We start from the raw sequence: 10,725 nt of genomic DNA on the forward strand, positions 1-10,725 counted from the left end.
GCCCAGCCGCTCCGCGGCATGTGGGATCTTCCCGGACCGGGGCACGAACCCGTGTCCCCTGCATGGGCAGGCGGACTCTCAACCACTGCGCCACCAGGGAAGCCCAGGGCCAGTGCTCTTAAGCCTCCCCGCCTCTTGTCGTGTGTCCGCCTCAGTCTTTCTCAGACTCGAGCAGAACGACCGTCGCCTTTCCTTCCTGAGTCACTGCCCAATTACCAGCAGCCGGGGGCTCCGCGGGGCAAAAGGCACCACCTTCTAGAAGTGGCTCCATTCTCTCCACAACCCCACCCCCTCCAATGGGGACAGCCGTGATTTAAGAGAAGTGAGTACAGACGTGGGTCTTGATGGAGGCTAGGTGAAGCCAGGCAGCTGAGCTCTGGATGTAAGGCTGCTCAGAGCCTTGGGCCCTACTTCAACCTTCATTACCCCATGTGGGAGTTATTACAGTAGCTCCTTACCGGCCCCCCTTTCTCCTGAACCCCAGGCTCCCTCTACTTGAATTCCTCATAGTTTCAGTCATCTCCTTAAAGAATCATTCTGTATACCCAGACAAAACTCTAATTCAAAAAGATACATGCACCCCCATGCTCATAGCAACACTATTCACAATAGCCAAGACATGGAAACAACCTAAATGTCCACTGACAGATGAATGGATAAAGAAGATGTGGTACATACATACAATGGAATATTACTCAGCCATAAAAAAGAATGAAATAATGCCATATGCAGCAATATGGATGGACTTAGAGATTCTCATATTAAGTGAAGTCAGAAAGATAAAGACAAATACCATATGATATCACTTATGTGTGGAATCTAAAATACGACACAAATGAACTTATCTATGAAACAGAAACAGACTCACAGACATAGAGAACAGACTTGTGGTTGCCAAGGGGAAAGGGGGTGGAAGGATTGGGAGCTTAGAATTACCAGATGCAAACTATTATATATAGGATAAACAACAAGGTCCTACTGTATAGCACAGGGACCTATACTCAGTATCCTGTGATAAACCATAAAGGAAAGGAATATGAAAAAGAATATATGTATAAAACTGAGTCACTTTGCTGTATAGCAGAAATTAACACAACATTGTAAATCAAATATACTTCAATAAAATTAAAAAAAAAAAAAAGAATCACTCTGGTCATGCCATTTCCTGTTGATAAACCTTCAATGGCTCCTTGCTGCCTATAAAGCAATGTCCAAAGTATTTCACCTGGTGTCCTGAAATAGCCTGACAGGGCCTGTGTCCCTCCAGGGAGGCTCAGCTCATACCTAGGGAAGGGTTACCCACTGGGAAGAATCACTTCCAGAGTTTCAAATTCAATTAAGAGTTTCAAGTTCTATTATACAGGCGTACCTCGTTTTATTGTGCTTTGCTTTACTGCACTTTGCAGATATTGAATTTTTTACAAATTGAAGGTTTATGGCAACGCGGCAAGTCCTTTGTGCCATTTTGCCAATAGCATTATTTTTAAATTAAGGTATGTATATAGTTTTTTAGATATAATTCTATTGCATACTTCGTAGACATAACTTTTATATACACTGGGAAACCAAAAAATGTCTGGAATCAAACCCACAATATCTCTGTGGTATGTCTGTAGTAGATGGTAGGTGTACTGATCCCTGCTGGAAAGGAAGACGTCCCTCTAACAGTGTCCAGTACCTTGCTATCGTCACCATTAATGTTGATGCTATTTTTCATCTTTCCGTTGGCTATCTTCCTTTATTAATGAGTTTTCTATTGCTGTGTAACAAATTACCACAAACTTAGTAGCTTAAAAACAACACCCATTTATTACCTCACAGTTCTGTAGGTTTGAGCACAGCATTGGAGGGGTTCTTTGGTCAGGATCTCACAAAGCCAAAGTCAAGATTCTGCTGGGCTGCACTCTCATCTGGAGCTCAGGACCCTCTTCCAAGTTCATGTGGTTACGGCCGAATTCAGTTCACTGTGGTTGTAAGACTGAGGTCCCTGCTATGTTTCTGGTTGTCATTCAGAGGCAGCTCTCAGCTCTGGAGACCACCTACATTCCTTGCCATGTGGTTCACTCCATCTTCAAAGCCAGCAATGGTGTGTAGAAACCCTCTCATGCTTTCAGTTTCTGAGTTCTGCTGTCTCTGACCTCTATACCCATATTTAAAGGACTCATGTGATTAGGTCAGCCCCACTTGGTTAATTTCTCTTTTGAGTAACTCAGAATCAACTGATTAGTAACCATAAATGCATCTTCCAAATCCATTTTGCCTTATAATGTAATACAGTCACGGGAGTGGTATCTCACCATATTCACAGGTCTTGCCCACAAGTCAATGGGAAAAAAATTATACAGGGGCAAGGGTCATTGGAGGTCATCTTAGAATTCTACCTAACTATTATTTGCGAATTTTAATGCCTGTGTGAGTTAAAAACTGAACCAGATTTCCTCATCTTTTTCAATATTTTTTTCCTGGGGGCTGGTGACAGATGCTGTCAGCTTATCCAACACTTGATCTCACTCCCCATCTCCCTTATCATCCCCTGCAATAGAGGCTGGACAATGAAAAACTATTTTTCAGGCTCCCTTACAGCTAGAGGTGAACATGTGGCATGGTCCTGGCCAACGGGGTGTAAGCAGAGTCTGTTAACATTCTCCTTTCTCCTCCTTTCTTCCATCCTGGAATGTGGACTTGATGTTTGGAGCTGCAAAAGCGATCTTGTGACAGGAGGAAAAGGCCAGGAGATTTTCACAGAGACCTTGGCACTGAAATTGTTGAGAATCTGGCATTCTTTCATATGTAGCAGAAAGCAATGCTAGCTTACAAAAGACTGAATGAGTAGCTGAATGAGAAGCAGCTAGCCATGTCTCCAAAGCCATGATGCCTTAACTTTTCTGGAAGGATTGCACAGAGTTCAGGCAGGTATCAACCTTCATAATCAGGGTGATTTTTCCTTCACACCTTCATAATGTTCACAGTAATTCTTTATACAGTATCTTGACATCAAAACAATGTTAGTGATTACAGAAGCCCTGTAAATATGTTCCTTTTCATTTCTTCTGTGAAATGTTGTGAGTATAATGACCTTAAAATCCACTTGGGGGCCCAGTTACATGTGTGGGAGCTACAGTAAATAGGAAACCGAGGGGCTCTACTTAGCTATGTGGAGGGGTAAACAGTGAAAGGAGGATGATTTCCTTTCTTCTGTCTTTTTTTTTTTTTTTTTTTTTTGCAGTACGCGGGCCTCTCACCGTTGTGGCCTCTCCCGTTGCGGAGCACAAGCTCCGGACGCGCAGGCTCAGCGGCCATGGCTCACGGGCCCAGCCGCTCCGCGGCATGTGGGATCTTCCCGGACCAGGGCACGAACCCATGTCCCCTGCATCGGCAGGAGGACTCTCAACCACTGCGCCACCAGGGAAGCCCTATGGAAGCATTATTAAACATATGTTCAAATATTTGCATCTTCAGTTTCTGTTTCTCATTTTGCATTTCTCTTATGAGAACAGTTTTTGTGAAACGTTAGTTTTGCCTCAGCCATGCCATCCTAGGTCTCTTATGTTTTTGGGTTTTTTTTGCGGTACGCGGGTCTCTCACTGTTGCGGCCTCTCCCGTTGCGGAGCACAGGCTCCGGACGCGCAGGCTCAGCGGCCATGGCTCACGGGCCCAGCCGCTCCGCGGCACGTGGGATCCTCCCGGACCGGGGCACGAACCCGTGTGCCCTGCATCGGCAGGCGGACTCTCAACCACTGCGCCACCTGGGAAGCCCTGTCTTTCTTTTTATGGCTTCTAAACTTTCTCTCTGACTCTTCCCCTCCCCACCCTGCACCCTTCCTGAGGGTCCCCAGGGATTTGGAGGCAGGTCTGAGGACTGGGGCAAGTGGTCTAAACCCAGAAATTTGGTCTCATGGGACAAAGAGGGACTCAGGAAAGGCAAAAGGGCGAGAGGTCTCCAGTGAGTAAACTTCACCAACTGCGTTCATTATAGTGGACAATACTGAGGAGGCACGGAAAGCTTCCTCCAGTTTCCAAAAGAGTCAGACAGCTGGACACAGGAGCCACTGAAGGAACTGTCCTTAAATATTCTCTTGGCCCATGAATAGAGCTGGAGGAAGACTGAGAAAGGATTTACAAGAGACAGAGCTATGTGTCTCCTCAACCTTCAGCGAGGTGGAGATGTACCACCGATTAGCATGATACATGCCTATGAGACACTGAGAAGGAACACCTCTCCTCTGCATAAGTGACAATGCGAATTCAAAATCCTGAAGAAATACACTTTGGTTTCTCCATGCATAGACAGACATGGATTCACGACGTTTCCGGTTTTTGTTTTTTTAATTTTATTTTTATTTGTTTATTTTTGGTTGCGTTGGGTCTTCGTTACTGCGTGCGGCTTTCTCTAGTTACAGTGAGCGGGGGCTACTCTTTGTCGTGGTGCGCGGGCTTCTCATTGCGGTGGCTTCTCTTGTTGCGGAGCACGGGCTCTAGGCGTGCGGGCTTCAGTAGTTGTGGCTCACGGGCTCAGTAGTTGTGGCTCACGGGTTCTAGAGCTCAGGCTCAGTAGTTGTGGCACACGGGTTTAGTAGCTCCGCAGCATGTGGGATCTTCCCGGACCAGGGCTCGAACCCGTGTCCCCTGCACTGGCAGGCGGATTCTTAACCACTGCGCCACCAGGGAAGTCCCACGACGTTTCTGTTTTCATAGCAAAGTCCTACGGAGGCGAACACTCTGCTTCCCCGTCATCGTCCCGCTTCTTGCATCCCAACTTAGGAGACAGTGACACGGAAGTCCTCCATCCCATCCCCACCTCTTCCTCGGTTTCTCCACCTTCATTCAGCCTCTCCTTCCTACAGAACCAGCACTTTCTCTCCTGATTCTTGTCTCAGCATCTAAATCTCCCCTCCTTAAAACTCCATCCTCCTCCCTGTGTCCTCCTGCAGCGACCAGCCTCCCTCCTTCCTTTGTCTCACTCTCTACTCCCAGGTCAATCCAACCTCCACAGTCTGAGTTCTGACCTTGGACATCGCTCTTCCTGAGGACACTGCGGTTTCCTGACTGTCAAATCCCACAGCCTGCCTGACCTCTTGGCAGCACTCGACAGTGCCGACCCCTCTCCTCCCTTAAACCCTCTTCTGCTTTGGCTCCCGTGGAGGAGGCTGCCAGTTACCTGCTCCATATCCTGCGTTTCTCATTCCAAAAAAAAAAAAGGCCTTTATCAGCTTCCCCTACAGGCGGGGTGGCCAGATAATAGTTCTAGCCACTGAGATTTAAATGGAAGCTGTCAGATGGGCCTTCCAAGGAAGTTCATATTTGGAGACATATTCGGTTGGTGTGTGCATGCCTATTTACTCCTGACCTTTCCTCCTTTCTCCTGCCTGGAACATGGACCTGATGGCTGGGGCTAGGGCAGCCATCTTGCACACGTCGAAAAGGCCAAAACGACAGAGATGTCGATACCATTATCCTGGAGCTGCGGAACTAATACCAACCACGCTTATCGCCACACTACTTGTTACATAAGAAAAATAATCCCCTCTCTTGTTTAATCCACTATTATTTGGGTTTTCTATGATATGCTGCTGAAATCAACCCTTAACTGATACAGCTCCCATGACTCTGTCACTCTCGTCCTACCTCTTTAACCTCTTCAAGGCCCCTTTGCTTCAACAACCCCTACATGTTGATGTTCCTTAGCTACCATCCCTGGTCCTCTTCCTCCACTGTTTCCCAAACAACCCAGTGGTGTCTGCTGCTTCCCAAGTCATGATGACTCCAAATCCCAATGTCTAGCTCCGACCTTTCATCAGAGCACCAGATCTTTATCTAAATGTCTACCTGCCTGCCACATAGGAGCCTCATATACACTACACTCACAATTAAACTTACCAGCTTTCCCATAATTCTGTTCCTCCTTCTAGTCACTGGAGCTAAAGACCTTCCGCATCACTTACCCTCATACCCAGCTGGTCCTGAAGTCCCATCAGGTCTCTTTCCAACAGCTCCGCTTTATTCCCACTTCTTCAATCCTACTGTCTTATACAGGCCTCATCATCTCTTCCTGAGCCACCGCATATACCTCCTAACTAGCTCCTCTGCCTCTCATCTACAATCCAAATTGGTGTTTAAAAACATGCAAATCTAGGGCTTCCCTGGTGGCGCAGTGGTTGAGAGTCCACCTGCCGATGCAGGGGACACGGGTTCGTGCCCCGGTCCGGGAAGGTCCCACGTGCCATGGAGCAGCTGGGCCCGTGAGCCATGGCCGCTGAGCCTGCGCGTCCGGAGCCTGTGCTCCGCAACGGGAGAGGCCACAGCAGTGAGAGGCCCGCGTTCCACAAAAAAAAGCAAATCTAATCACACCATTTTCTTTCTTAAAACCCTTCAATGGCTTCTTGTTCCTCACAAGAAAGAATTCCAATGCCTTTGCATGATCTGAGTCCTACACATCTTGTCAACATTCCTTACATTATAGCCACATAAATTCACCTGTGGTTTCCCAAACTTGCCATGATTTTTCTCACTTCCTTGCCTGACTGTCCTCTCTGACTTGTAAGCTGGAAACTGCAAAAACAAAGTTTTAAGTGGATATTTAGGAACCTGACTTGGGCCCTTATCTTCCTGGGAATTCTCCCACCTTTGTGCACAGAAACTCAGTGGTAAAGAACTGTCAGAATCGGAGAGATTCTTGTATTGTTCACTTAACATAATTGCTTAATTATAATTCCTTTTTTAATCAAAGAATTCTCTGCCATCACCTTGAACCAAATTGATCAAAATAAACATCAAGGGCTTCCCTGGTGGCGCAGTGGTTGAGAGTCCGCCTGCTGATGCAGGGGACACGGGTTCACGCCCCGGTCCGGGAAGATCCCACATGCCACGGAGCGGCTGGGCCCGTGAGCCATGGCCACTGAGCCTGCGCGTCTGGAGCCTGTGCTCCGCAATGGGAGAGGCCACAGCAGTGAGAGGCCCGCGTACCGCAAAAAAATAAAATAAAATAAATAAACATCAATTGCCTTTGTTGTCTTGTATATGTATTTTCATTTAAAATTTCACCTTTGTCCAATGTAAAACATTCCCCCAGTGCGCACTCAAGAGAAAAGGAGATATTTACTTTAATGTGCTAAATGCTGGGGTTTCTTCTATTTCTTATCCTATTAAATTTTACCTCCTAGCATCCTGAAATTTTAGGGTCCAGCCCCTAAAATTTTCCAGAAAAGGAAACCAAGGCTCTATTGACTCAGGAACATGGCACCAGGGAGGTGGTTATTGGTGGGACATACCTAGATCCTGGCTACGGATTCAGCTCTTACCATCTCACGGTGAAGGCACAGATCATCTCCAACTCACAAAGAAGGCTCCCCTCTGCTTCCAGTGAGAGGAAAGCAAAGTAGCCCCCAAACAGCCAGTTAAGCTAATTCTCTTATACCACTCCACTTAAGGCAAGATGACAGCATAAGGGCTTTAAGAACAAGGAAATTAAAAGCATTAAGTCCAAGGTTCTGCTTGCCCTGGGAATAGAACGGCCCTCTCCCCTCCTCTCCGACTCTGTGCCCCACCTCTGGGCCCATGGAGAGCCACTCACCCTCTGGGTGATGGGCTTGCCATCCTGGATCTCCACAGCCAGCCCCAGGTCGGACAGTCTGCAGTTTCCAAGGTCGTCCAGAAGCACATTCTCGGGCTTCAGGTCCCGGTAGACGATGCTGAGGGAGTGGAGGTGCAACACGCCGCAGGTCATCTGCGCCGAGTAGAAGACCACCCTGCTCATGTCCAGGCCCCGCTCGCCCACACTGTAAATGTGGAACTTGAGGTCTCCCCCATTCATCAGGCTCATAACCAGGCAGAGATGGGACTTGCTCTCAAAGGCATAGGCCAGAGAGACAATGAAAGGGCCTCTCCAAGATTTCCTTTTCCAAGAGAGCCATCTTCTCACCATTTTTCTCCTTCAGCCGCTTCTTGTCCAGTTTCTTACAGGCATACATCTTGCCGGTGTTTTTCACCTGGACAGCACATACCTTAAGGAGAGAAAGAAAGGGAGAGGAAGAAATAGACAGCACTGGAGACAGGAAGGCGAAGGGGGATACAGAGGGTGGAGGAGCAAAAAACCACCAAGGTGGAAAGACGGCAGGCTTCTGAGAAAAGAGAAGCTGTGAGTGAGAAGGATTCTTTGAGATAGAGCTGGGACCACAGTGAGGTATCACTTCACCCCCACTATGTGAGCCATAATTAAAAAAAAAAAAAAAAAGGAAAAACAGCAAGTGCTGGCAAGGATGTGGAGAAATTGAAACCCTCACGTGTTGCTGGTGGGAACTTAAAACTTGGAAGAGTTTGGTGATTTCTCAAAACGTTAAACATGGAATTGCCCTAAGACCTAACAATTCCACTCCTAGACATATACGAAAGAGAAATGAAAGCAGGTATTCAAACAAATTCTTGTACATAAATGTTCACAGCAGCACTATTCACGCTAGCCAAAAGGTGGAAACAACCCAACTGTCCAGCAATAGATGAATGGATACATGAATTTAATGTAGTATTCCCATACAACGGAATGTTATTCAGCCCTAAAAAGGAAGGAAGTACATGCTACAATGTGAATGAACCTCCGAACCTTACGCGCAGTGAAAGAAGCCAGCCACAGAAGCTCAAATACTGTATGACTCCACTGATATGACACACCAGAATCGCAAATCCATAGAGACGGAAAGCAGCCCAGTGGTCACCAGGGGCTGGGTGGGTTGGGGGAGCGGGGGAGATGGGTAGTAATTGTTAATGGGCACAGGGGTGACGAAAATATCTTGGAACTAGATAGAGATGATAGTTATACAACATTGTAATGTATCAAATGCTATTAAACTGTACACTCTAAAATGGTTAATGGCTAATGTGATCTTTTACCTTAAAGAATTTTTTTCAACTTAAAAAGAAGAAACCTGAGCACAGCATTGGTGCCAAATGGATTCCAGGCTTTAATTCAAGATGAGTGTTTTCTTAGCTCTCTGAAGTTTTTCTCAAATTACCTCCATTACCACAATTAAGGGGAAAGGGGGATTCCCCCATTGTTTGTTGCTATCATTCACCAAAGGGGCATTTCAGTGTGTGCCTGCCTGTTGTAGACCCCACGATAAAGATTCTTGGCCAGTTCCACATTTTGTTAGTTTTTCCTAGGCCGTTCTCATTTTATTTCACGCGGTGACCGGAAAGAAGACGTGAGAGCAAGCTACGAATTCTTTCTCCACACGTGGCACTGAGATTAGTTCTAAGTTCCCTTGAGATTAAAAAGGAAAAAAAAAAAAAGAAGAGGTAAAATAAAACTCTATTATGCTGTCTATTTCGTCTTCCGGCCTGGCTATTCTGAAACACCTACCTCCCCAAAACCACCTTTCCCCAGCACCCGGAACTCTTCGAAGTACTTGTCTGACACGGGCTGCATCTCAAAGACTTTCCACCGCAGAAACTTGTCGTAGAAGGGGCTGGCCAGGAACTCTAGGAAGGGCTGGTCCTGCAAGAAGTCCATGGCCTCAGCCTTGGCCAGCTCCACCAGGGATGCTCGCTCTTCCTCCGTGGTGGCTGCTTGGCACTTGGTGACCAGAGCTGGGCTGAGGAAGGGGTGTGGGTGCGCTGCGGAGGCCGCACAAGTGGCCACCAGCCCCTGCAGCGTGCTGCCCTTGGCGGGACCCTCTTCGGCCAGCTCCCAGCTCTGCACCTCCTCCAGGAAGCCCACGGCCTCCTGGTACGCGGGCACCGTGGCTAGGAAGTCCCGGAAGAGGCGGCGGCCGATGGGCTGCTGCTCGGACAGGCTGTGGAAGTCGTTGGGCGGGGCCTGGCGGAGCTGCTCGCAGCTCTGCGGCCCGGGCAGCATCAGGGTCCGGCGTCGGCGCTGCAGTTCCTTGCTGTCGGCATCCAAGGACTTCCGCGCCTGCAGGTAGGCCGAGTTGGCGATCAGGTTGTCCAGGCCCCCCATGTCGACCATGGCTGAGCACCGATCGTGCTCCCTCGGCACAGAAAAGGAAGGATGGAGGGCTGCGGCGGGGACGCCGTCAGGCCCCGGCCAGCTGGCTGCTCTCCAGTCCAAGGTGCAGTGACTTCTGAGGGATTTACAGCGAAGCTTCGGGTCTGCGGGTGGGACTGATGGAGGGTGAGGAAAGAGGTTTCTCTTGTAAGAAGCTTTGCTGGCTATGTATAGCCGGCCAGGGAAGGGCGCCTCACAGGTCACCCACCGAGGGGAAAGCAGTCTGTGACACCTGCAGGGTCTACCTGTTCATCATGGGGCCTTTCTCATCTACACCTGCTCCCTGAATCCCCAGCTACCAATTTCCAAAGGAAAGGAGTCATCATAAGGTGGTGTGTTATTTGTTGCTGACAGCAGTGTTTTCAACTGTGTCTGATTTTACGTGTTTCCCAGCAGGTGCAAGCTAAGTAAACTCCTAGGAATGACAGGTCAGGAAGACGAGCTGTGAGAAGCTGGAGAGGTTTTCTTCCTCGTGTCTAGCAGCCTGATCCAGAGCAGGTTACAGAAGGGGTTGCTCTGAGCTGTGAGTCACGAGACATGTTCCCAGGGGCCCTTGGGAGCCCAGGTCGTGGCCCTCACTCTCCCATAGCCGGTGACACCCTCTACAGCTTACAGAGATCCTCCAGCCACGGCTTTCTTAGTTCTGAGGAATCTGTGACCTACAGTACCCAGTTAAAAAGGGGAGGGTCACCTTGACCCAAAACATCCCGTGAAATGACGTCAGCAGG

The 10,725-nt window shown here is 48.3% G+C and overlaps 1 protein-coding gene across 1 annotated transcript in view; it reads right to left on the minus strand.

Moving 5' to 3' along the window:
• The window catches only part of GRK7 (G protein-coupled receptor kinase 7), a 37,737-nt gene extending 27,683 nt beyond the window's left edge, over window positions 1–10,054 (minus strand). Inside the window, 3 exon segments of the mRNA XM_007446960.1 lie at window positions 7,571–7,877; window positions 7,879–8,000; window positions 9,353–10,054. Coding sequence (XP_007447022.1) covers window positions 7,571–7,877; window positions 7,879–8,000; window positions 9,353–9,958 — 1,035 coding nt within the window. The 5' untranslated portion in view covers window positions 9,959–10,054.
• Between the last annotated feature and the right edge of the window lie 671 nt (window positions 10,055–10,725).

The sequence above is a fragment of the Lipotes vexillifer genome, unplaced genomic scaffold (assembly GCF_000442215.2).
Source record: "Lipotes vexillifer unplaced genomic scaffold, Lipotes_vexillifer_v1.1 scaffold40, whole genome shotgun sequence".
In the NCBI taxonomy this organism is placed as follows: Eukaryota; Metazoa; Chordata; class Mammalia; order Artiodactyla; family Lipotidae; genus Lipotes; species Lipotes vexillifer.